The sequence below is a fragment of the Phacochoerus africanus genome, chromosome 7 (assembly GCF_016906955.1).
Source record: "Phacochoerus africanus isolate WHEZ1 chromosome 7, ROS_Pafr_v1, whole genome shotgun sequence".
NCBI lineage: Eukaryota > Metazoa > Chordata > Mammalia > Artiodactyla > Suidae > Phacochoerus > Phacochoerus africanus.
The window spans coordinates 67,102,904-67,130,144 of record NC_062550.1 but is presented as its reverse complement, the minus strand read 5'-3'; the positions used below and the strand labels follow the sequence as shown (position 1 = coordinate 67,130,144).

At 42.6% G+C, this 27,241-nt stretch overlaps 1 protein-coding gene across 3 annotated transcripts; it reads right to left on the bottom strand.

The window, feature by feature from the left end:
* Window positions 1–1,669: 1,669 nt before the first annotated feature.
* On the bottom strand, window positions 1,670–26,867 carry LOC125131268 (antigen WC1.1-like). Of its 3 annotated transcripts, XM_047787622.1 has the most exons (15): window positions 26,721–26,867; window positions 18,267–18,581; window positions 12,352–12,660; window positions 11,953–12,261; window positions 9,829–9,921; window positions 9,426–9,740; window positions 7,488–7,802; window positions 6,137–6,178; window positions 5,730–6,044; window positions 5,471–5,503; window positions 4,938–5,075; window positions 4,432–4,527; window positions 4,142–4,225; window positions 2,945–3,091; window positions 1,670–1,923 (listed from the first exon to the last, which is right to left on the bottom strand). In XM_047787622.1, the coding sequence occupies exons 1-15, from the start codon at window positions 26,791–26,793 to the stop codon at window positions 1,775–1,777; spliced, it is 2,733 nt and encodes a 910-aa protein (XP_047643578.1). In that variant the 5' UTR covers window positions 26,794–26,867; the 3' UTR covers window positions 1,670–1,774. The 3 variants fall into 3 exon arrangements, with proteins under 3 accessions (XP_047643578.1, XP_047643579.1, XP_047643580.1); XM_047787623.1 differs by lacking the exon at window positions 4,142–4,225; XM_047787624.1 differs by lacking the exon at window positions 5,730–6,044.
* Between the last annotated feature and the right edge of the window lie 374 nt (window positions 26,868–27,241).

Below are 27,241 nucleotides of genomic sequence, written 5' to 3'. Positions count from 1 at the left end.
TGGAGAGAAATAACAGCATTTGCAGCAACATGGATGGACCTAGAAATTATCATGCTAAGTGAAGTCAGTCAGACAATGAGACAGCACCATCAGATGCTATCACTTACATGTGGACTCTTCAAAAAAGGACACAATGAACCTCTTTGCAGAACAGATGCTGACTCACAGACTTTGAAAAACTTATGGTTTCCAAGGGAGACCGGTTGGGGGGAGTGGGGGGATGCGCTGGGGGTTTGGGATGGAAATGCTATAAAATCAGGTTGTGATGATCATTGTACAACTATAAATGTAATAAAATTCATTGAGTAATTAAAAAAGTAAATCACAACAAGTTGAAGATACTTCACAGGAACTTAATTTAGGTAGAAGCTAGAGGAGACTCAGGACATAATGGTGTATGTTACAATGCCTAGAAAAACTGCTAAAAAATATGCTAGGGTATACATCTAAAAGGCTAACAGAGGAATTAAAGCAGAATGTTGCATGTATTCAATTACTTAAAAGAAAGTAGAACAAGAGGACCAAAAGAAACAGGAGGGAAAGAGTAAAATGGTAGAACTCCATCCACTTATATTATCATTACATGAGGTGTAAGTGGACCAAACCCTCTAATTAAAAGGCATAGACTGAGTCAATGCACCCATTAGAGCTGCTTTACTAAACAGTAGTGGTCATACCAAATCCTGATGAAGATGCAGAGAAACTAGATCTCTCCTAGATTGCTGGTGGGACTAGAACCACTCTGGAAAAGAGACGGTTCCTTCAAAACAAAACGTACTTACCTTATAGTGTGGCCATTACACTCTTGGAGTTCTTTCCAGGTGACTGACTAGTTATGTCTCTTGATTCAGATAATTGTTATAAATGGTTGATTTTGGTAAACTTGAGTCTGATAATGGTTTGGGGAAGGAGAATAGCACTGTTTGGCGTCTTCGTCCCTGGCTCCCCAGCTGTCTCTCAGCCTTGATACAACTCTAGGAAATATGTGAGGATAGTTTGGGGTGGGAAGAGTTCAAAGTAAACACAAGCACTTAAAATTTTTACACGAATGGGGGTTTAGAGGTGTTGAGTAGCTCCACAAAAAGAGCCAGAGAAGGGAATGGAAAATACATACTAATGGAAAAGGATGGGAAATGACAGAAGTTACAAAGAATAGAAGGTGCAATTTGATAGAAAGGGCAGAGATGTAGGATATTGTCGAAAAACTAGAAAAGACAGAAGGCAGTTAGAGTAAAAGATATTGTTAGGTAGCAGCAGGTTTTTGGTGTTATTATTATTATACAAAAATTTGATAAAATTAGAAGGGCAACGACCATTTCCCTCTATCTGATCAACCCAATTCACTTTGAACCTCACTCCTAGGTTTCAGTGGAGGATAGGTGTGATATTTTGAAATATTGTTAGGTTTTTTTGGCGTTTCTTGCTCTAAGATTAAACACCTAGTTCAGGACCAGATTTCAGAGTTTAATGTTACTTTAGAAAGCACGAATTTCTCTGTACCTAAGGGAAGGCAAGACTGGAGTCTGTGGGGGAGGTGAATAACACTGATTCTCAACTAAGGTTTCACTTGGAGAAAGGGGTATATTTGAAGATGATTTTCCAAGGTCAGCGGTGGTGAATACCCCAAGATTCTTAAGAGAACAACTTTTGTCTGTGAAGCTCAAGAGTGTTCATTACGAACAACTTCTTTAATCAGTGCCGTATGTAAAAACTCTAGAGTCAGGACGAAAACAAAGCTCTCATTTCTTTGAGAAACAATATTGTGGACGTTTCTTCAAAGAGCTTCTTGCTTCAAAAAGTGGCACGACATGATGCTAAGATCAACATCATCATACCCAGGATCTTCTCGTCTCAGGACCAGTGAGGATCCTTTCTCTTCCATGCTAGAGTTGACAGCTTCTCCAGGAGACTGCAGAGAGATGCCTGAAACAATAAGGAGAATCCCAGTTTGAGTGGTGACAAGAAGACTGGATGTAGTCCTATGGTGGAAGGAGACTAGTCAAACTGACTACAGAATATCTGTGGAAACACAGCCCTTTTCTGAAAGGCTAGATGAAGCTACTTCATACACTCTCAGCTACTCATGCAAAGTCTTGTCTTGACCTTGCCAGTTGGAAAGGAGACAGGCATGCCTGTTCCACACCAGTCTGCTCTGATTTCATAAGGAATGGAGGCAGGAGATGACCAAATAGAGTGCCTCAGATGCCCCCTGCTCAGCACCTTGATAAAAGATCAAGCCTGACCTGTAAGTATTGATGAGAGCAACTTGCTTCCTGTGTCAGATGCCAAAAGGGGGACAGCTCAACCAAATTCCAAAACCCCTGCTCCCCAAGGACCACATGTTCACCCAGAAGCAGAAAGCCTTGTCCTGGGGGATGAGGGTCTTCTTTTGTCAATTGAAAGAGTGAGAGAAAATTGTGTCTTGGTTTCCCTGGAGGGCTGAGATTTTATGTCTCTTTCATTGCCAATTCTGCTCAAAGAGTGAGAAATATCATCATTAAACATTTGGTTTAATGTTTCCAAAACAAATTTTTACAGATCTTACATTTTACTTACGCTTCTATTTACAAACTTTCCAGAGAAAGTATACTTCAATTAAAAAAATTGCCATCAAAACAAGAACTTTCCAGAGTACTTCTCACAATACGAAAGAACCGCAAAACTTGCTGTCAGAACATTCATCAATCTGGGGTATGAAAATAGGAGAAAAGCCTCTGCAACCATACAGACCTGTCCACATCCAACTGATGGTGGACACAGACACAGAGAACACACTTCTCAGAAGATGAGATGAGCTACAATGTAACAAGGGTGAGGCAGAGCTGATCTTATCTGGGAATAGGTGTGTACTGAGATCCTGACAGTAAGTAAAAACAGACTATTGATGAGCCAAAAGTAATCTCCTCCATGATAAGGAAGTCAGCCTACCGAGCTGTCCACTCACCTGTCTGGGAATACCTGTCACCACCTCCATCCTCTGTGGAAAAATAATTCTCACTCCTCCCAGGAGAGAAAGGAATTTCAGGAACAGGTAACTCTTCAACATCATCATAACCATTTCCTGTGGCATTGACATGCTCTCCCCGAGGCTCTAAAGACAGAGAAGGACTTAGGTGGAGTAGCAAAGTATGGGCTGGACTAAGGGATGTCCTAAGTCCCTTCTGATGCAGAGACTCTAATGGATGATAAATATAGCCACCATATTCCAGGGTTGTGCCAAAGGCATGTATTTGATCTCCATGTTCTCAGAAATCATTTAAATCTTCAAAATATTTCAATGTATCATGGCCAATCATAGTTTTCTAACATGGCGTCTCATACTGTAAAGCATCAACAAAAGCTATTGTGCCATGAGTTTCAGGTACTGTTTTCAAGCATGTGACTACTAGAGTTGTCACATATTTTATGTGTATATCAGTGACTGGGGAGGATGAATCTGGACCAAGAGAAGGAGGGGTCCATGTGCCTTCTGAAGCTTTGGGAGTCACAGGGCTGGTAGGAAGAGGAAGCCTGGACATCAGTCACTCAGAGACAGGATATCCCGCCAGTCCCAATCTCTGGATGCCTGGGTTTCAAAGCCTTCTGGTCCTTGGTTGAATCTAATCTCCATGAGTTACCCATCTTTACACTCTGGAGAAGATCCAGGTGGGGACATTCTCTTTTCTCAGGTTCCTTGTGAGGAAGAGGTTCTAGTAGTGGATAACTACAGGCATCAATCACTCCATATATTCCAGGTCTTATCAATATTAATAGTTTTGTCTCAAATAAGTGAGAATTATTTGGTATGGCTTAAAAAATAGTTTTGTCTCAACATGCACAAACTCCATGAAATAATTCAGATCGCATAGTACTGCTCTGTCCAAGCGTAGCTCACAAATGTTCCCTTTAGCTAGAGAAATTTGAGCTTATCCATGTGGAGTGTTATTTTCAAAAAAACATGGACTTTGGATCTTTCATAATACATTAGATGATGGCTGTATCTGAGGAGAAGAAGTTGTGGCTGCAGAGAACTGAGGTCCCACAGTGGGCAATCCTGGACTGGTGAGAAGAGATCCTTCCTATTCTAATCACAGGAGGGTTCCCTCACATAAGATTACCCCTCCTCATCCCCTCCATCCAAGGGAAGGCCTATCTCTACTACCTGGAGCATATTCAGGGTCTCCATCCTCCTCAGTGTCCCCTGTGTAATATGGCAGCCGAGTCACTGAGTCATCAGACAGGTTTGCTGGTAGGGAGAAAAACATCACAGACAAACAGAAACATTGCCCATAGCAGGAAGCCCGGCGTCATCGGTTTAGAGGAAATACTGAGGCTTTGTACTTGTAGAGAAGGGCTTGCAACTTGTGTGAGTTTGAGCTAGTGTCTGGGTTCGTGCTTGCTACAGGTAACACACAGCTAGCTCATGGAGAGAGCAGAGGGCATGGGACACACCTGGGCTGTCCAGTAGGTCCTCCTTCACTGGTTTTATGAGGTCATCAATCTCCTGGTACAAGCCTTCATCGACAGCATCTTCAAAAGCAGATAAGGCTGGGAAGCAGCAAGAGTTTAGAGGCTGTCCCTGGAGATGTTCCCTTCACCAACAGACCCAATGCACTTGGGGAAACTCTTCTGGGATGCCGGGGCTCTTTTATCAGCCTTCTAAAACAGAACTGGGTTTCCCGACCCTGACCTTCATCCCACACATTCCACACTCAATTTCTACTGAAATTTCTCCTTCCTGTTCACGCAGGAAGTTATAATTGTTGAGAGATTTGACATTCAGTCCAGGGCCAGGGCTGGATTCATCCTTTCAAAGCTTTCCTGCCTATTTTAGAAAAGTTGGAATTTTGACAGATAATGAGGTTGGAGACCAATACTTGTGTATTTTTCTTGATGTCACACCTGGATCAATACCCTTCCCACTACTTTCCAGATCATTTAGCATCCCTACAGCCTACCTTGGTGCTCTGCTCTCCATCTGTGTAGCTGAATCCCCAGGATAACGAGGACCAGGAAGAGAAGGGCCCCCAGTATGATACAGAGGATCCCAGGAAGGGAGAAGAGGCCAAGGACAGGAGCCGAGCCTGCAGTGGTGCCTGAGGACAGAGGGCCATGAGGTTTCAGGAGGATTATAAGACCAGAAGAACACCCAAATTCCTCCTTATCCCAGTCATCTTCTGAATCCTCAAGACCATGAAGTCACCATTCAGATACAATGGGTCTGTGTGATCCCCAAGGTGAGACTGATCCAGGTCCTTCCCTGAGCTGTGCCAACTGTCTTCTGGATCTGCTTCTGAAGGGTTTTTGCTCAATTAAAGCTGGTGAAGCTCTGGACATTACAGCTGCCACTACTTAGGAGGAGTATAAACTTCTGATCATTAGGCTTTTCTGACTGATACGGAAATTTGCTCAAAAATACATGTACAGTGGAGTTCCTTGAAAATATGGGAGTCTCCTCTAACACATGGCTCGGAGCCACAGAACCACTTACTTCCACGAGCCGGGGGAACTGTTGTCCTCTCGCCTGGAGAGAAGTGAAAAAGAATAGATCACTATATTGAGTTGGCCTGAGAAAGCCATAGGGTTACTCTTACCATCCCTGGCACATTGAACTGTTTCAGGTTCCAGGAGATCAGGCAGTAACCTCTCCTGGAGCCAGAGCGCCAAACAACTGATTATTCCAGAGAAGGTTTCGGGACACAAACTTTCATGTCCTTCAGTCCTAGCCCCTCACCTGGTCCTCCACTCACCAGAGCACCTCACTCCAGCGTCCTCCTCGTGCTTGCAGTCGCTCTGCCCCCAGGGCCCCGCAGCACAGTCCCACAGGGAGGACTCCCTGCCCCTGCACTGCACCTCGTCCAGCCAGATGCTCCCACTTCCAGGGCCAAATGCCGCATCCCGCAGGGCTTCCAGGGCATGGCCACAGCCCAGCTGCTGACACACCACCTCGGCCTCTGCCAGGCTCCAGGAGTCATCACACACTGTGCCCCAGGAGCCGCTGTGCCACACCTCCACTCGCCCTGAGCACACGCTGTCTCCTCCCCTGAGTCGCAGCTTCTCTTTGTCTGAAAAGGCAGCAGCCCCACCTGTGACTGCCCCTGGTGGGAAGGAGGGAGCCGCTGGGAGGCCACAGGGGAGGCTGGAGGGCCTGACATACCTGTGCAGGGGGCAGCAGCTGGACAGCTCTTGGGTCTCCTTCCTGCAGAAGCGAAGGAGAGGGACGTCCTGAGTCAGGGACAGCTGGGGTTGTCTTGTCCCCCAAACAAAGTTATCTGTGATCTTTGGCTCAGTGCAAATGACAAGTGAAAACACAGGCTTCATAATCTAATGGGCTCAGACTTTCACTTGATCCTTCATAAGCTGAAATATTTTTTTATTTACTCGTTTATCAGTCTCCATATCCCAGAACAAATGCATGTATAGACACCTACAAAAATATCTACACACACACTTACACCCCCCATGAAAGCTCTACTAGTGGAAAGACTTTTCAAATCTTATTCACTTTGTTTTTCAAGGACTGTGCACATTGGATGCCCACATTCAATATGTATGGAGAACTCCTTTAAATACAGTGGTGTGGGTTTGATAAATATTTACTGAATGAACAAAATCCAGTGAAATGTAATTCCTTTAAATTCATCCTAATCTGGAGTTCCCGTCGTGGCACAGTGGAAACAAATCCGACTAGGAACAATGAAGTTGAGGGTTCAATCCCTGGCCTCGATCAGTGGGTTGTGGATCCGGCGTTGCTGTGAGCTGTGGTGTAGGTTGCAGATGTGGCTTGGATCTGGCCTTGCTGTGGCTCTGGTGTAGGCTAGCAGCTGTAACTCCAATTAGACCCCTAGCCTGGGAACCTCCATAAGCCGCTGCTGTGGCCCTAAAAAGACAAAATAAATAAAGAAAGAAAGAAAAGAAAATCTTATTTGCAACAACATGGAAGGAATTCAAGGGCAATACGCTAAGTGACATAAGCCAGTCAGAGAAAGACAAATACCACATGAGCTCACTTGCATGGGCATTCTCAAAAACATAAACAAACAAATTCAGAGATGCAGAGAAAATTTTGGTGGTTGCCAAAGGTGGGTAGGTCCTGTGGGATAAATGGGTAAAGGCAGTCAAAAGATACACAGTTACAGCTATAAGATAAATAAGTTATGGGCATGTGATGTCTAGCATGGTGACTAAGCTAGTACTATATTGTGTGTTTCAAAGCGGGTAAGAAAATACATCTTAACAGTCTCATCTTAAAAAAATTGTAACTATGGTGATGGATATCATTTCCCAATACATCCCGATATACAAGTGTTAGGAAGTACAGCTGAAACCAATGTTATGTGAATTATATATCAATTATAATGAATTTGTGGATTAAATGAGCTCCATCCAAACTTCATTTTGTAGACTTGATTTAATCACTTACATTTAAAAATATGAAATCTCATGAAATCTCACTAACAACATACTACAGGGTTCAGATGGACACACAGAAACGGACAGTAAGTCACCTGCACAGGAGACATAGGCTTCCTCCTTTGGATAGCACGAATTGGAATTCCAAGGGTCAGAAGGACACTCCCAGAGAGAGTGATCAGTTTTCCGACACTGGATTAAATCTACCCACCGGGGTCTAGAACCTTCCCTAAAAGCCACCGAAGAGTTGAGGGTTCCACTGTCCCCACAGCCAAGCTGCCTGCAGATGATGGACAAGGTGATGTCTTCCATGGGGCTGCGGCAGACACCGCCCCAGGTCCCGTTGTAGAAAACTTCCAGCCACCCGGCACACTCTTGGTCCTCGCTCACCACCCTGAGGGCCAGGGACTCTGCAACGGAAAGGGGGGACCACGACACAGTGAGCCCTCCACTCAAAGCTCTGGGTTTTCTTCTCTCCCAGAAATTGTGAACACTCATCCCCAACCAGCTGAGGAGATGCCCACTGGGAGACACGACTGAAATCTGTCTCTCTTTTATGTGACTTTGTCCATATCTGTCTGTCTTTCTACTTCTACCACAGTGATGTAGTGAAAGATGAACCAAGAGGAAGACCAACATGGGCACCTGCAGGAGGGGGCAGTGAATCCTGCTTCCTGACAAAACCTCTAAAATCTTTTTTTTTCTTTATTTTCCCACTGTACAGCAAGGTGATCAAGTTATCCTTACATGTGTATGGTTTTTTTTTTTTTTTTTTTTGCCCACCCTTTGTTCTGTTGCAACATGATTGTCTAGACATAGTTCTCAATGCTACTCAGCAGGATCTCCTTGTAAATTTATTCTAAGTTGTGACTGATAACCCCAAGCTCCCGATCCCTCCCACTCCCTCCCTCTCCCAACAGGCAGCCACAAGTCTATTCTCCAAGTCCATGACTTTCTTTTCTGTGGAGATGTTCATTTGTGCTGGATATAAGATTCCAGTTATAAGTGATATCATATGGTATTTGTCTTTGTCTTTCTGGCTCATTTTACTCAGTATGAGATTCTCTAGTTCCATCCATGTTGCTGCAAATGGCATGATGTCATTCTTTTTTATGGCTGAGTAGTATTCCATTGTGTATATATACCACATCTTCCTAATCCAATCATCTGTTGATGGACATTTGGGTTGTTTCCATGTCCTGGCTAATGTGAATAGTGCTGCAATGAACATGCGGGTGCATGTGTCTCTTTTAAGTAAAACGTCTAAAATCTTTGTGAAAGGGATATGGATAGCACACAGTGTGGTAGGTAGAATAATCCCCGGAACCTGTGAAAGTATGACTTGGCAAAGGAGACTTTAATGATGTGATTAAGATAGAACCTTGAGATGTGAGATTAAGCTGAAATATTGTGGACTGACCAGGCGAGCCCAGTCTAATCACATCCTTACACCCACTGTCATAAAAGTGGAATACTCATACTAGCTCTGGTCAGAGGGCACTGTGACAATGAATAATGGTTAGAGACGTGCAACATTGCTGGCCTGGTGATGAATGAAGGAGGCAGTGAGCAAGGAATACAAGCAGTGTCTAGAAGTTTGAAAAGACAAGAAATGAATTCTTCCGCAGAGCCTCAGAAAGGACGCAGCCCTGTTGAAACCTTGATTTTAGCCCAGTGAGATCCCTGTTGGAATCTAATCTACAGAACTGGAAGGCAATAAAAATCTGTTGTTTTAAACCACTATGTAGTAATTTATTACAGAAGCAAATAGAAACTAGTGCAGTGGGTGTAAGATTTTTGTACCAGGCAGGACTGAAGAGTAAGCCTACTTTCAAGTGGAAAGTGTAACAAATGGTTCTGCCAGGGGGTATTGCTGATAAACCTCAACTGCTGCAGGAGCAAGTGAAAGCATTCAATCCTTACATCTGCTAGAAAGACAGGCTGCCTGCGAGGTAACTCTCCCTGATGGCTCAGACTCTGACCTCCAGAGCCCCCGCCCCACCCCCAGCCTGTGGACAATTTGTGGCAAGGACCTGAGCAGATGACCCCTGCGTCCTCCTTGTGTCTGCAGTCGTGCCGCCCCCAACCCCCGAAAGGGCACTGCCACACGTGGGACTCCTTTCCTGTGCAGTTCACGTCATCCAGCCAGATGTGGCCTGAGCCCGCCCCAAAGTGAGCAGACCCTGGGGCACTGATGGCATCTCCACAGCCCAGCTGCCTGCACACCACGTGCGCATCGTCCAGGTCCCAGCTGTCATCACAGACGGTGCCCCAGGAGCCCTGGTGAAGGATCTCCACTCTCCCTGAGCAGTAACTCTCGCCATCCACCAGGCGCAGCTGTCTGCTGTCTGAGGAGAGAGAGCCAGAAAAAAAGGTGGGGCATTTACACAGGGAAGGGGAAGGGTTTTCTGGTCCTGTGCGACCCCTGACCCCCACCTGAGCAGTTGGCGGTGCTCTCCTCTGAGGCTGCAGGGCCTGCTGGTTCAGACAGGGAGTCATTGCACTGAGGCAGCACCTGGGTCTGATTTCCTGCAGAAACAGCAATGAACAGAGGGTTGGTGGGGTTGGAGTACAGGACACTGAATTAAATTAAGTAACAACTCAGGGATGGGGTCTGAGATAAAAGCTGTAACATAGCAATAAAATTATTGTAATTTTAGAGTTCATCTTCTCCATGAAGAGGTCTGCTCCTGAAAACGCCACACATTTTTTTTTTTACGGTAATTTTTTTTTGTCTTTTTGTTGTTGTTGTTGTTGTTGTTGTTGTTGCTATTTCTTGGGCCACTCCCACGGCATATGGAGGGTCCCAGGCTAGGGGTCCAATCGGAGCTGTAGCCACAGGCCTACACCAGAGCCACAGCAACGCGGGATCCGAGCTGTGTCTGCAACCTACACCACAGCTCACGGCAACGCCGGATCGTTAACCCACTGAGCAAGGGCAGGGACCGAACCCGCAACCTCATGGTTCCTAGTCGGATTCATTAACCACTGCGCCACGACGGGAACTCCAACGCCACACATTTTTTAAAAGCAGGTTTTGCACCAGGAATGATTAAATAAGGGGACTAACACAGCTGGCAAGAAAAGCAACAAAGAAGAATTGATGTAAAGCAACTCCTGTAAATTAAAATTACCCAGACTTACTATAATGTTACAATAATTAAGAAAATGTAGTATTGGTGCTAAGATAAACAAATGATACAATGGAATAGAATAGAAGGTCTAAAAAAAATGACTCAACCATACATGCGCTCTGCTTATGACAGAGTTGGCACTGCCTTGGAGAAAAGAGTCTTTTCAGAAAAAGTCTCATCTGGATATCTACATGAAACTTAAACCTTATCTTATAGATAAATAAATTTCAGAAGGAATATATAATTACACGAAAGAAAGAATTAAACTATAAGAACCTTTTGGAGAATGTTTCTATGATGTTGGAGTAGGCAAAGTTCTTTTGACAGGGATATAAGAAACACTAAATGTACAGGAAGACATGGGTAAGTTATATTTCCTTAAGATTAAGAATTTGGCTCATCATAGAACACCATACAATACAGAAAATGAAAATAAAAGGCCAAGGGTAGGGAGTTCCCGTCGTGGCGCAGTGGTTAACGAATCCGACTAGGAACCATGAGGTTGCGGGTTCGGTCCCTGCCCTTGCTCAGTGGGTTAACGATCCGGCGTTGCCGTGAGCTGTGGTGTAGGTTGCAGACGCGGCTCGGATCCCGCGTTGCTGTGGCTCTGGCGTAGGCTGGTGGCTACAGCTCCGATTGGACCCCTAGCCTGGGACCCTCCATATGCCGTGGGAGTGGCCCAAGAAATAGCAACAACAACAACAACAACAACAATAACAACAACAACAAAAAGACAAAAAAAAAGGCCAAGGGTTAAACAACACAAAAATAGTAACATATATTTGTGCCAAAAGTCATTGTCATGGTAATTTATAGCATCATATTTGCAATAGTCAAGAACTGGAAACAAACTCAATTCTCTACCATTAGTCAACTGGATCAGTGCATGGTCATGTGATCATTCAAAGGAATATTCTCCAGTGATAAAAAATGAATAAAGTGCTGTGACAAACAACATCATGAGTAAATCCTAAACATAATTCTGAGTTGATGAAGTTAGACACAAAAGGAAACACACTGCTTGATTTTATATAAAGTTCAAGAATTGATAAAATAGTCTCATTAGTACAAGTCAGGTAAGCGGTTTTCGTTGGAGAGGAGGGAGGGCATAGTTACTGGAAGGCAGCAGTGACTTCTGCAGTGCTCTGAATGTTCTTTTTGTTGCTCTGGGTTGGAATACATGACTGAGGTATACATTTATTGTTTCTACATTGTTTTCTGTGATTATACACAAATAATAATATTTTTAAATACATTAAACTCAGAGCACACCTTGGCCTGAACTTAAGAATAAATGAGCAATCAGAAGAACCATATATCACCATGAAATATCTTATTTTGAAGCCAGTTTTCCAGCACTCTTTGCCCTTAAGGACATTACCCTCCAGGAGCAACCTGAGTACCAGTTAGCCCTTCTCTCTCTTACCTGAGCAGATCACAGAGGCTGTGTTCCCATGGGCACAGTCAGGAACACCCAGGGCAGTCACAGGACAATTCCAAAAGAAGGACTCAGCCCCAGAGCAGCGAAATCGGGCTTTCCACATCTGATCACCTCCCTCTGCTCCCTTCGGGGTAGAGAGGGCGACTCCACAGCCGAGCTGACGACAGACAACATTGGCATTGGCCATGGTCCAGTGGGAGGCACAGAGTGTTCTCCATCCTCCAGAAATATTCATCTCCACTCGCCCCGCACACTGAGAGGTGTCATTTCTCATGAGCCGGACTTCCGTGTATGCTGGTGGGAGAGGACGGGATTTCAGCAACATCTCAGTTTTCTTACCTGAACTGGGTTGGCAGGGAGGTTGGGTCCTGATCTGCCTCTCACCTGAACAGACAACTTGAACAGCTCCACTGTGGTGACAAGTGCCTCCTGGACAGGGCACTCTGGGGCAGGACCAGAGCCCAGGCTCGTCCCCCTTACACCTGAACTCTCCAGGCCAGAACTGACCAGCTGACCCTCTGAGGGGCCTCTGACCCAGGACAGACACAGCCTTGCCACATTCCAGCTGTGCACAGATGACCTGGGCGGTGGGGAATGTAAAGTTCCCATCAGACACTGGCGTCCAGTCTTCTCCAGAATGCACTTCTACTCGCCCTGAGCAGGGTCCATTTCCTCCAACCAGACGCACAAATCCTAAGAGAAACAAGCAAACAGCAAAGCCAGGGAGGGTTCATGATCCTGGCTTGGCAGAGGAAAACAATGTGTTACAAGCAAGGGTGTGAAAGCTTTTCTTTTCCAGGGCTGGGGCCTGGAAAGAGAGTTTGTCAGTCATTGTCAGATTTGCATTTTCATAGGAAAGTTTCTAAAGAGAAATCCAGGATTTGCAGGGTCAGTGTGGAATGGCTGATTCCCAAGAATGTATCTTTTGAGGCTGGTGAGGAATGTGAATTCCTCACCCAATGGTCTGGAAACTACAGGGCCCCCTCCCCCAAAATGCCCTGTAGTGGGCATTCAAAATTGGGTGCATGGGTATGACGATCTGAACTAACCCAGAGTGAAACAAGTCCATGGGATTCAAGAGGTTTGAGGTCTATGGGGCAGACAAGGTTCGCCAGCCATCCTGAGATTTCTGAGGCTAGAATTCTGGGCAGCTTTCTCTGGGGAGCCAATGCTTAAGTCACTGAGACTAAGGAACAACACGAGGGATGGATGTGCCAAAGTGTAGGCAGACTTCTGGCTCAAGGGAGGAAATACTGATTTTATAACAATCCACCCTCATGACATCACTTTTTTTCCTCATAATTTTTGATGGTAAAAAATTCCAAGAGTTTCTTAGGTGAGCTGATTTTGAAAGGAGTTCTCCTCAGATGAGTTTGGATATTAAGAAAGCTCAGAGAGTCAAAGGAGAGAAGGGGGCTGGTCCTGGCCATCTTTCTTGAAAGCCTGGGATTTATCAATGAACCTGGGAGAGGGTGAGTTCTCAGTGGCAGTGTGCAAGAGAGCTGAGTTTCTTGTTTACTTCATTCTAGGGGGTTTTGCTTCCAAGAAATGGGTATCTTAGCAAATGCGATGGAGTGACAGTAACTTTGTGTAATTTCTTCCTACCTCTGTGCTAACTGCATGTTTCTTTCCTATTTAGGTTCTTGCGAAATAGCCAGCATGCTGCCAAAAAGGAGAGTGAGGAAGAAAGAACAGAAAGCAAACAAGCCAGACACAATTTGGAGTCTTCCAAATTGCAAAAGCCCTGGAATGGATGAAAGACAGAAATATTGGGGGAAAAAATACCCGTCCCACATATTTTTAGTACATTTTATCCCCTGTGTTGCTACCATTTGCCACCTAATCCTTCTAGCCTTTCCCATTTCTCCCACAGCAGACAAGAAAAAACAAACAAACAAACCAACCCTCTTAAGCGCTACAAATGGATCACAAGGGAACTCCAAGAGGGAAGCACTTCTATAGAAGTGGAGTGTGGATGGGGTGTGTGGTAGGTTGAACTGGGAGTGGGTGGAGTATGAACCTGAAGGAAGGAGACCAAGGAAAAGACTTGTGATCATGATTTGGTCTTTCGGGAGCCTTTTTTGTTTTGTTTTGTTTTGTTTTTTTGTCTTTTTCTAGGGGTGCACCTTTGGCATGCGGAGATTCCCAGGCTAGGGATCTAATCAGAGCTGTAGCCGCTGGCTACACCAGGGCCACAGCAATGTGGGGTCCAAGCCATGTCTGTGACCCACATCACAGCTCACGGCAATGCCAGATCCTTAACCCACTGAGCAAGGCCAGGGATCGAACCCGCAACCTCATGGTTCCTAGTAGGATTCGTCAACCACTGAGCCATGACGGGAACTCCCGGGAGCCATATTCTGAATAGAGAAAAGGTAATTCAATTTGAAAAGAAGTAAAACCTCGAATCATAAAGAACCATTTTAAAGGTACACTTGCCTGATTTCTGAGTGTGCTTATGATTATTATTTATGTGCATGGTGGAATTCTTTCCGATAAAGGACTCTGATTGAGGACTTGGAAAAAATATTCCAACAGAGAACAATCTGCCACAGACAGCAGGAGAAAACAGAAAAGACACCACAGAAACTGAAGAATGGAAGGATTAGCTTGAGCCTTTCTATGGGAATGAAGGGTGAGAGAGAAAACGCTGTGCTTGCCCTTGATTATTTATCCATTTCCATCTCTCCAGACAGGCTCAGGTTAGGACCCCTAGTCTGGTCTGGTTGGGAATTTGGTTATAGGCTACTCATTCTAATTAAAGCATTTCTTTTTTTTTTTCCTAAACAAGCTGTTAGTTTCTGCAGTATCTCATGATATTATAAATTTAGAAAGAACAAGAACTATTCCTTGCACACTGTTTTATGTAGCCTGACACATGTCAGACATTCAAATATATGCTTGATAATCAATAAAGTCTTAGACACATTGGGAAAGAGCCTCCTGAGACAAATTATTATTTTTGATTTTCTACTTTATTTTAAAGTGTCATAGAAAAATTCATGTGTTAACATTGCAAGAAAATTTATGAAATAGGTTGATATGAGAGGATAAGCTATTATATACAATAAAACCAATCATGTTTCTTGTGTAACAGGAGACTAGAGTGAATGTCGTAGAATATAACTAATAGACTCAATGACACACATACAAACATAGAAATTTAGTATTTGAAAAAGGTAGTATTTTAAGTCACTACAAAAGGTAGATTATTCAACAAAGAGTACTGAAAAACGGAGGGATCGATTTGAAAATAATAAAATAAATCTTTATTTGCTATCCATCTCAAAAATAAATTTTGTGATAGATGAATGTATATATATCAGATTGAGGCATGAGACTTTGAAAGAAAATGATGAATTATAGATGTTCTTTGAAAAACAGGGTTGACTATGAAGAAGACACATTCTATGGCTTTCTCATGAAAGTAATTTTTTTCCTCATGTCATTTAACATGACCCCGTATTTCATGTTGACTGACATCGTTTGAGTCGGCGATGTAACAGAAATCTTGTCATTGGTCTATGATTTGGGAAGGACTTTCTAGTATCTGCCCAAGACTGGTATTGTTAGTGAGAAGTGAAGTTTTACTAATCCACTAGTTCCACAGATGTTGTCATCTGAGGTAAAGGAGAATCTGGGCTCACCGCGGATGTTACCCGCTTGTTGGGTGACATTTATACACTTATTTATAAGTTTCTGTGCAAATGAGGGCCAAGGAAGTCCTGACTGACATGGAGCTCTTCACTGAGCTCCTCACTGGTTCATCTGAAGAGAGTGAGTGAATTTTTTAGGGTGAAGACTAGGATAGCTCCGGACCAGTTTCTTGTCCTTTTAATGGAAATCAGTCTTGATCTGACCTCAAAGGTGTCAGGATACATTTCTGAATATCTGCCTAAGCAGAGAAAATGGCAGAGGAAAAGCAGTTTTATCCTGGACTACTGAATTTGGAATTAACATGTCTACCCAATGCCACAGAAACTCCAAAGGACCAAAATAACAAACATTGAAGGTAACCAAAAGCCCCTAAAATTTGAACCCTGTGTCTTGTACCATGGAGAACTAGGGTCACATGTTGGGTCATAGATACGAAGAGACACAGACACACCATTACTTCAGTCAAAAGGAAGAAGATACCCAGGCCCGCACCAAGCAAAATATGGCCTCTTTCAGGGCTAAGGTCAATAAGTGTTCAGTCTGTAAATGATATTGGAAATGCTTGAGCACTATGCTCTTACTTTAAGCCAGAGAAGATAGAGTCTAGGGAGTTTCTGTCACAAGAGCCATTTGTGCAAGGTCACAGAGTTAGAGACGGAAGCCCTTCTGTCTGCTTTGTGCTCTCAGGTCGGGGGTTACTGCCCAGCATCTCATCTTCCTCCAGGTTTGGTGTTCAGTGTGCACCATGGCCCATTCTCCTTGGTGCTTCACCTCTACTCACTCTTCTCTCACTTGCAAGAGAGACATCAAATTGAGTCATAAGAGGGATCTCAGGGGGCCAGTTCTTCAGGAAAGTACTCTTTCTGCACCTATGCCTGAACCTGGGAAGCCTCCAGTTTTCTATATGTCAGCTTCTGCTTAGGGCTCTCTGGGCCAGAAGAAATACTCCCTCTTACTGTTATAACTTTGGGGCTCTGTTTTGTCCAGGGACGCGGGAGAGCAAGGGTGACCAGTTTGGTTTTCATCACTTGTCCTCTAGATCACATCCCTATTCCTCTCCCTTTGACCAAGACCGCCTCTTCTGTCCTGCCTGTAGCTATGATGCATATCTGCATCCAGACCAACTCTCAGGGCCTCTGACCATCAGCCTCTCCTGCCCCTGTATCCTCTGGCTCTTCATCCATCTCTCCAGTTCCTACTATTTTGATTAGCGTAGAACACTGTGTTGCGTGAGTTATAGGAAGTGTCTGTTGCATGTGGTAGTTGGCCAATTTCATGTGGTTTTATTAAAGATAAAAACACCTTTTTAGAATTTGCCTTGTTCCAGGGACTTTGGTAGATGCTGGGAAATTAAATCCCAATAAATCAATATTCGTATCTTTGTGGGGCTTTATGTCTAATGGGGGAGAAAAATGAGTAGACAGTTTCAAGCCCTCTCCAAAGTTCATGAGAGACTTGGGTAGTTAAAGAAAGGGAAACTTCTCCATTAGGGGGCTACCTATTTATATGAATCAACCCCACTTAAGACAAAATGAAAATTATGATCAGATATATCCTTGTCTTGTCTCCTGTTGTATAAACATCCTGTGTCCCTAGGTACACACAGCATCCTCCATGTCACACCTGGACCCACAGTGCTATTCAGAGAACCTCATGTCCCTTTGTCAGCTTCCATTGCCATTCCCTCCTTCCTGGATACTATAAGCTTCCTTCACCTTCTTCAAAAATTATGTTTGTCCTACTATTTTGTAATGACCTACAACGAAAAATAGCTGAGAAAGAGTATATATACATATATATGTAACTAAATCACTTTGCTATACAGCTGAAACAAATACAACCCTATAATTCAACTATACTTCAATAAAAATATTCTCTTATACCATTGAAGTCATCAGATGTAACTATATAATCTCTTACCATAAAATATAGAAATTAATATTTTATTGCATCCACCATTGACTTATCAGTGCATGGCTAAGTGTTCCTACAAAATTTTCATCTATAAAGATATTTTAAGAGAAAAAAATGGAGAGATAGTATTTTCCTATTAACAATTTAATGAGAACATATGACTCAGAGCATTTCATCCACAGTTCTCTGGTCCTACCAACCAAAGGACTACAACTATTTATATCAAAATTGTCAAGGAGACTTGCAATTTGGCACAAATCCATAAATTCCTCTCTGATTTGTTTAATAGTATCCTACGTGCCTCCGCTCACACTAACCTAATGTAAAATAGTCTCACTACATAATACAGAAACAACTCAACCAAGGAAAGTACATCCATGTCCCTCCCTTCCATAGTCTCACCATGCAAAGGGAATGCTTGTGTTGTGATTCGCAAATGCTTCAGTCTTTCAAAAAATGAATTTTAAAAGAATTATGAAGATTAATTTTAACTGGGATAATAGATTAAACTCTGTCAGGTAAGACCACTGGAGAAGAAAAGAAGAGCAGAGACTTGTAACAGGAATGTAAATGAAGCCCATCTGTCACAGGTATTCTGTGCACTCAGGGAGGATGGGTAGATGCCTCAGACCTCTCTAGCCCATCCATCTCCTATTGCCCTGTGATCAGACACCAGCTTCCTTGGAACTTTCCATTGTCTCAATCAATGAACAATGCACAGACCATACCCAAGCATATGACTCCTGCATCCTCTCCATGACCGCAGTTGTGCTGCTCCCAGCCCTGGGAAGGGCACTTCCATAAGTGGGACTCCTTTCCTGTGCAGTTCACCTCATCCAGCCAGATGCGTCCTGAGCCCACTCCGAACTGACCATACCCTGGGGCACTGAGGGCTTCTCCACAGTCCAGCTGCCTGCACACCACATTCGCATCGTTCAAGTCCCAGTTGTCATCACAGACAGTGCCCCAGGAGCCCTGGTGAAGGATCTCCACTCTCCCTGCACAAGGACTGTCTCCATCCACCAGGCGGAGCTGATTGCTGTCTGAGGAGAGAGTCAGGACAATGTGACATTTTCAAAGGGAAGAAGGGTTTTCTGGTCCTTTGCAATCCCTACCTGAACAGTTGGCGGCGCTCTCCTCCGAGGCTGCAGAGCCTGCTGGTTCAGACAGGGAGTCATTGCACTGAGGCAGCACCTGGCTCTAGTTTCTTATGGCAGTGATAAGAGAATAATAGGGTTGAAAAATAGGGAAAAAAGGAAAATTTAAATTGAAAATACTCTAGCGAGTAGTGTGAGACAGGAGGTATAGCCCAGGTCATATGAGTTAACCTCTGTTTTGTACAGTTCTTCATAGCATTTGAGAAAGATGCACAGGAAATATTAGCCTCTCTACCCTGAGCAGGTAAATCAGTTCAGAGTCATAGCAAAGGGCTGGCAGCTGGATGGATTTTTTTTTATACCCCCCACACACTTTGCTGCCATTGACCTGAGAGTTAAAAGGATTAGATTAAAAGGAATGGAGTGAGGAACTGGTCTCGTCAGAAGCCTCGGCTAGCAGCCATGAATCCTCTACTACTTAGAATCGTTCTTGGTATAGTCATTCCAAACTAAGAAACATACCATGATATGCCATGGTTTGCCTCAGAATACTTCACTTACAGTTCACAGCTTCAGACTCCAGATCTGGATTCTTAGTTTCAAAAAATATAATCTCTTTAAGTAGATTGTGGAAACTTGCATGAGAGAGGAGGTAAAATATTGATTGGAATTGGCCAAATTCCACTGGAACTCCTAGAATGGCACTTCTTTTCCCAGATAAATCTCATCTCAACTTGGATTTTGTGTCAGGAGTCACTGTTGTTCAACATGTGGAGTGATTTAGTCTTTAGAGGGAAAACCCCTAAAGGGTTGTATTTCTAACCCCACCACAGGGAAGAAATAGGTTATATTCCTGGTCTGAAAGCACATGAAGAAACAGTTCTGACAGACTCAGTGTATTATTCTCTCCTTTTGTATGTAAAAAGTGATGTAAAGAAAGATTGAATAATGTGTAATGATGTTGCACTTTAAGTAAATGATGAAGTAAAGAAGAAAACCTAACATTTTCTACCTCCATGAAGAATGGAGGGATTCACATCAGCCCAATGATCTTGCTGTCTACAGCTTAAAGCCTGGAAAATGTTTTTCAAAGAAGTAAATTTATTAGACATTTGTGAACATAACACAGACTAAATGTGCTGAAATTCTGAAGAGTGAGACCATGAAACATGTTTCAATGTTAGCCAAGGATCTGCAACTACTTTTTCTCTGTGGGAATTTCACAATTTGGTACATGGCTTAGAATCTGGGCTCAGGTAAGAAGAGGACTCCTGTCTGGACAGAGAGGTCAGTGTAACTTTGAGGGTTACCTGGTGCTAGAGTGACAAAATTCGAGAATCGAAGGCCACTCTCATACAACAAGTTTTCTCCTCAAATATTTGCCCAGTATATGAGCTGTGAAGGGCAGGAGGACAAAGAACTATGTAAAAATTTTGGAAAGTAGAGTAGATATTCCCTCATTCTCTTGAGTGCTGAGCTACCAAAACTTCCAAACTGTCAATTCAAAGCCCTGAAATCCCATGGCGTAGAAACAGAAGAATGGAAGGTACACGGAGTGTTACCGAAACTGCAATCCAGACTGGTTACAACTCTGTTCTAGGTTGTATACAGATATTTGGGTGATCTGCAACCTTTCTCCCACCTGCCTAGCAGAACAAAAGGTGAATCCTTTCAGGTGTTAGAAAATATATGTGGAGGGCATTCCCTTGTGGTGCAACAGGTTAAGGATCCAGCATTGTCACTGTGGCAACTCAGGTTGCTACTGTGGCACAAGTTTAATCCCTGACCCAGAAATTTCCACATGCTGTTGGCATAGCCAGAGAGAGAGAGAGAGAATGTATCTGGAATTTCTTTTTTTCATATATAATTTCTAGCATTCAATAAAAATTACATGGCGTATGAAGAGGTAATGTAATGTCAAAAAAACAAAGTGAGAAAAAGATGAGAGAAAGCAGAGGCACACATGATAGAGATGCTGAATTTGGCAGATAAAGATTTTAACTATGATCAGTATATTTAGGAAAAAAGATGGAAGCGGAGAATAAACAGGTGAAAAGATGAAAAAAAATTAACAAAGAATTGTAAATATGTAAAATATATGAAAGGAACAATTGCCCACTGAAAATAAAATGTCTACAATGAAGAACTGAATGAATAGATTTAAAAGCATTTTATTTTATTTTTATTTTTTATTTTTTTTTTGCTATTTCTTGGGCCGCTCCCATGGCATATGGAGGTTCCCAGGCTAGGGGTTGAATCGGAGCTGTAGCCACCGGCCTACACCACAGCCGCAGCAACGCGGGATCCGAGCCACGTCTGCAACCTACACCACAGCTCACGGCAATGCCGGATCGTTAACCCACTGAGCAAGGGCAGGGACTGAACCCGCAACCTCATTGTTCCTAGTCGGATTCGTTAACCACTGCGCCACGTCAGGAACTCCTAAAAGCATTTTAGATACAATCGACACAGAATTAATGACTTAGAGGTATCCTACAAATGGGAGGTGAGAAAGAGAAGCAAGATAAAGAAGAGAAGATAAATAAAGATAGGAGTTCCCACCTTGGCACACTTGGCTGAGGATCCCACTGCAGCAGCTCTGGTTGCTATGGAGGTGCTTGTTCGATCCCTGGCCAGGCACAGTGGGTTAAGGATCTAGTGTTTCCTCAGCTGTGGTGCAGGTCAGAGCTGTGGCTCAGATTTGATCCCTGGTGTGGGAACTTCCATATGCCACAGGTGTGGAGAAAAAAAAAAAAAGAAAAGAAAGAAAGGATAAACGGAGACAGAGCAGCAGAAGTACTGTTTGAAGATAAAATGATTGAGAATTTTTAAAAATGGATGGAAGGGTGTGAAAAGTCCCACACCTAGTAAAGCTGATGAAAATCAAAAAAGAAAAGGAAAATCTGGAATAACAGCTTGTTTAATACAAAAGAATATGCAGAAGAAGAGAAAAAAGAACATAATGCAGATGGGTCAATTAAAAGTAAAGTGTAGATACTAGCCCAACAATATCAGTATTGTATGTACAGGAAGTGGATTAGATACTTCAAATAAAAGCCCATGTAGATAAAGCAACAAAATTCACCTAAATACTCCTTGCAGGATACTCAGTGCCTATATGAGGATAAAGAAAGTTTGAAAGTAAAATGATGGAAGACAATGTATGTACTATGTAAACACTAATCTTTAGAAAACTGTGTCAATGTCACAGAAAGTATACTTTAAGGCAAGATACCCCAATTGAGTTAACGAGAGAATTTTCATGATTATAATGGGATAAATCCTTACTAAAAACATTATGGATATCAAAATCCAAGAAAGATATCAGAACATAGCTTTGAGGAGTTCCCGTTGTGGCTCAGTGGGTTAAGGACCTGATATCATCTCCATGAGGATGGCTTCACTCACTGGGTTAAGGATCTGGCATTGGTGCAAGCTGTGGTAGAGGTCATAGATGCACCTTGGATCCCATGTTGCCATGACTGTGGTGTATGCCTGCAGCTGCAGCTCCAATTCAACCCCTAGCCTGGGAACTATGCAGCGGGTGTGGCGGTAAAAAGAAGATAAGGAAAAACAAATCATAGCTTTGAAATATACTTGGAAGAGTGAAAAGAAGAAATAGACAAAAATCACTATTAAAATGGGGAACTTTAACACATCCGATAGCATGCTGACAAAGCATACAGAAAAGAAGGAAGAATGAAGGAGATATAAAACAACAGAGCATATATAGCACAGTGCACCCAACAACGAAAGAATTCACATTATTGTAAATGCACTAGGAACACATATCAAAAATTACCATATGGAGTTCCCGTCATAGCTCAGGGGTTAACAAACCCGACTAGGATCCATGAGGATGCGGGTTTGATCCCTGGCCTCGCTCAGTGGGTTAAGGATCCAGCATTGTTGTGAGCTGTGGTGTAGGTCACAGATGCAGCTCAGATCTGGCATTGCTGTGGCTGTGGCATAGGCTCGCGGCTATAGCTCCAATTCGACCCCAAGCCTGGGAACCTGCATATGCCGCGGTTGTGGCCCTAAAAAGACAAAAGACCAAAAAATAATAATAATGAGCATATGATAAAAACTTTCAGAGAAATGAATTCATACAGAGTATTTACTCTGATCACAGTGGAATAAAAAAAATAATAATTAATAAATAAATATAGGTAGCCATCCCTATGTGGAAAAGTTAAGAAACATCCTTCCAAAACAGTACCTCGATCTGGAATAAAATTTAAAAATTAGAAAATATTGTAAAGAATGATAATAAAGATGTGGTATATAACTAAATTCTTCTAGTGAAGCTAAAGTAGTGCCTAAGGGAAATTTATACCCTAGACTTAGAAAAGAGGAAAGACTGAAAACAAAAAATTGTAAGCTTCCGTTTAAGAAACTAGGAGATGAGAAAATAAAGCCTAGAGGACATAGAGAGTTGAGATTAATGAAGAAAACACAAATTAGTGAAAAATAAAGTAAGCATAAGATAGGGAAAATAGAGGAAAAACTTTCAAATGTGGCTCATTGAAAATTGATAAACACTGAGCAATACTAATCAGGAATGAGAGAAAAATGAAGTTAACATATCAAGAATGAAGAGAGACAGCACTATAAGTCATACAGGTCTTTGGTAATAATTTTACTGAGATGCAATTTACACACTTAATGGGGATAAATAGTCAGAAGAGTGCCAATTTCTCCACGACCTTGCCAATACTGGCTTTGAATCTAAGCCATTCTGATAGGCGTGAGGTAAGAGCTCACTGTGGTTTTGATTCACATTTCCCTGATGATTAGCAATGTCAAGCATTTTGTCATATACTTGTTGGGCATTTGTGTGTGTTCTTTGGGGAAATGTCTACTCAAGTCCTTGACCAACTTTTTAATTGGGTTGTCAAGTTGTTCTGTTTTTGATTTTGTTTTTTTTCATCTTGAGTTGAAGGATGTCTTTATATATTTTGGAAATAATCTGTTTATATGACTTGCTGCAAATTGCCTTTTCACTCTATTGATGTGTCCTCTGCTCTGCAGAAGGTTTTAAGTTTGATATATTTGCATTTGTCTATTTTATTTTTGCTTTTTTGCCTGTTCTTGTGTCCCACCCATGAAATCATGAAACAATGTATTTTCATTTTATGATGGAACTGAGGTATCACATATCTAAAATGTAATTTCTATCTGCTAATGTATCACACCATCACACAGAGTAAAATAAATTCAGATACAGTAATGTTTTACATAGTCTTTAGTGGAACTATAAAATTATTTGCAGAAAATAAAACAGGATTAAAAGTTATTTGGGGGTGACCACCTCACACCAGTCAGAATGGCCATCACTAAGAAGTCCACAAACAACAAATGCTGGAGGGGGTGTGGAGTAAAGGCAACCCTCCTGCACTGTTGGTGGGAATGTAATTTGGTACAACCACTATGGAAAACAGTACGGAAGTACCTCAGAAAACTATACATAGAGCTACCACATGACCCAGCAATCCCACTCTTGGGCATATATCCGGATAAAACTTTCCTTGAAAAAGACACATGCACCTGCATGTTCATTACAGCACTATTCACAATAGCTGAGACCTGGAAACAACCCAAATGTCCAGTGACAGAAGATTGGATTAGGAAGATGTGGTATATATACACAATGGAATACTACTCAGTCAAAAAAAGAAAAAATAGGAATTCCCACAACCTCATGGTTCCTAGTTGGATTTGTAAACCATTGAGCCATGATGGGAACTCCCAATAATACTTTTTAAATTCAGTTAATGTTGCTGAGAATGAAAGCTATTGAAACTATTCTGATGGATAACATGGGAATATATGTAAAGAGAATCCTTTAGAATGGTTATCTTGAAAAAAGAATAATGGATTTTCTATTAGATTAATGATAATGTTCATAAATTTTTTATCACAGCATTGTAATTGAAAACATTAATATAAGGAAATATGATTAGATAAATTATGATTCAATAACAGAGTATGGCTGAAAGACAGGCAACCATACAAATGACATAGAAGATGTCTTAACAGGGCAAAAAGAAATTTTAAATACATTTTTAATTTTGAAAGTGGATATAAAATGGTGTACAGGAACTTTATGATTCAACTGAGAGAGAGAGAATTTCTATGCGTGTGTGTGTGTGTGTGTGTGTGTGTGTGTGTGTAGAGACTGAGCTTTAAAGCAAAGTCTTTAGAAAAAATCTAAAGTGAGCTAGCAGATCCTGACCTCCTGTAGAGGCTCTGTGACATGTGTCAGGCTCAGGAAATATTTAATGCTCTTTGGAACCATCATACCAAGGTTGAAATTGCCAAGTTGATAAGGCAAACTCATGTGAACTGAATACCTTAGTATGTAAATTAGTGCTTTGATGATAGGATCCTACAAAAAGTTCTCTCTGAGGAAACGTTATGCTTGAGGGAGGTGAGCTTTATTCTCAGCCTAAGGAGAAATTTATTCACTTCTCTCATGGCTAGAGAGCCCCAAATTTAATCAGAGCACCAATGTTATATTTCATCTTGAGAGTCCATCTCTATCCATAAGAGCCTGCACAGCCTGAAAAAGGATAACCATCATTATAATATGGCCCACACCCAAGGAATTGGAAGTTTGAAGAAATTTAACACGGGAGTGAGGAGTAGAACTTCTTGCTCCTGTTGGGAGGAACAGAATTTCCTGAAGAAGAGAGACAGAGATTTCTGACTGGGGAGGCTTGAGATAAGGAGGGAACATGGGATAGGAAGGGATGGAGAGGTGAGGAGCTCTGCTAAAGCAGTCAGGACCAAGGCTCATACCTAGAAGAGCTGAACTTCCAGGCATGTAGCTAGAGCATCCTAATTTCAGGAGCTCAATGCTGATATCTTGGACTCCTCTGAGTCAGGGGCCCAGTGGAGACCAAGTTTCATACAGAGTCCGTGGGAATGACAAGGGAGAAAATTCACCCAAAGCACATTCACAAGCACAGGGTTCTTCCTAAGCAACTGATGCTTTTAAGATGTCATGGAGCGAGCTTGAGTTCCCCACTGGGAAAGAGAAAATTGACCAAAAGAGGCACATCCTCAAATCTCTAAAGCTAAATCCCTCTTCTGCATTCAATGCTAATATCAATCCACTTATGACAACTACATTTGGCATTAGTTTTCTTTCTGTTGCCCAGTGGAGTTGGAGGACCATTTATACAAGAGGTAGAGAGAGAAAACATCACAGGCAGGAAGATGGAGTTCTGCCAAGAACTCAGGGCTGGAGAAAGACTGCAGAAGCAGAAAAAAAGTCTGAGCTGAGGGTTTGTGGGGAATAAAGAGAAGCTCAAAGTGAGACATAGATTGAAGGCGCAGAGTAACCTGGGAAGGTGTGATTATAGATTATGTCGGGAGGGCTTTCCTTGCAGAAAGGAAAGTTTCCATATCTGCCCTCATCATACGCACATTCACACATATCGTCATTCTCATTACCACCACCAACACCAAATCCAGCAGTGTGGCTTAAGCTACCAGTCTGAGGGTGTCAGTTCTATGGACTCCTATCTAAAAGATTGACGTCCGCCGGACAGATATATTTTTTTACACTTTTAGCCTTCATACATTCTCCCCCCCACACCAGTCTTAAAATAATACATGCACATGCACGCACACACACACACACACACACACACACACACACACACACACACACGATCCATAAGCTAAGACCAGAAATAACTAAAATACCCACGGAGAGCACACAATATGGAGTGCAGGAAGGGTAAATCAGAAACCCAGCCTGAACAGGTCCCTCAGCCACAATCCATGATAGGAAAACCGGGAAGTGATCATTTTCTGAGCTGTTAGGTGTTGACCCAAAGGGCTAAAAGACTGACACCAGTCAATCAGAGAATAAAATTTATCTCTCTGCAACATCTTACTGCTTAACTTGAAAAACAAAGCCCCATGAGGGGAAAAATCAACATTCACTCTATCTAAGGATCACATTTGGTGAAAACCTATGGTCCATAGAGAGGTGTGGTCTTTACAACACAGGGATCCTTCCCTCCAGAATCGTATGGCTAATCCAGTATCTCAGCTGATCTTGAGGATGCTTACCTTGAGCACTCGACAAGACACCGAGGAGGAGAAAAACAAGTCCCTGGAGAAAGCACTGCATGTTCATGGTCATGCCGACCCTCTTGTCTTTGGGCAAGAGCCTCAGTTTCCTCAAACCATACAAGGAATCCTCCAGGCCCTTAATGGAGTCTCCTACGCAGGAAGGGGATTATATAGACCCATCCTCTGACATTGCCACCTTCCGAGCCAATAGAAACCCTCTTTAACATCTTCCGTGCCATCAGATACTATAGAAAAGGAAACTTTCTGAAGTTCAAACACCAATTAGATGCTGAATCTTAAATTTATCTCCTTATATGAGATACAAGGGTTTCTGACGTCAGGTTTCATTCTACCCCTAAAACTGATACAGAAAAGCCATATTGAAAAAAAAAAAATACATGACTTTCTTTTCTCCACCCCAGCAATAATTGGACTGAATGGCTGGTTCAGCTCAGCTGGTGGGATCAGCCAAACTTGCTGTTTCTAGGTTAGTTCTACCTCCCCACGGGCCCAAGCAA

Coding starts and splice junctions, on each gene's coding strand:
- LOC125131268 (XM_047787622.1), bottom strand. CDS start 26,793: ATGACCATGAACATGCAGTGCTTTCTCCAGGGACTTGTTTTTCTCCTC. Junction 12,262..12,351: donor TGTTCAAGTTGTCTGTTCAG/GTGAGAGGCAGA, acceptor CTCTCCCACCAG/CATACACGGAAGTCCGGCTC. Junction 1,924..2,944: donor TGACAGGTATTCCCAGACAG/GTGAGTGGACAG, acceptor TTATTGTTTCAG/GCATCTCTCTGCAGTCTCCT.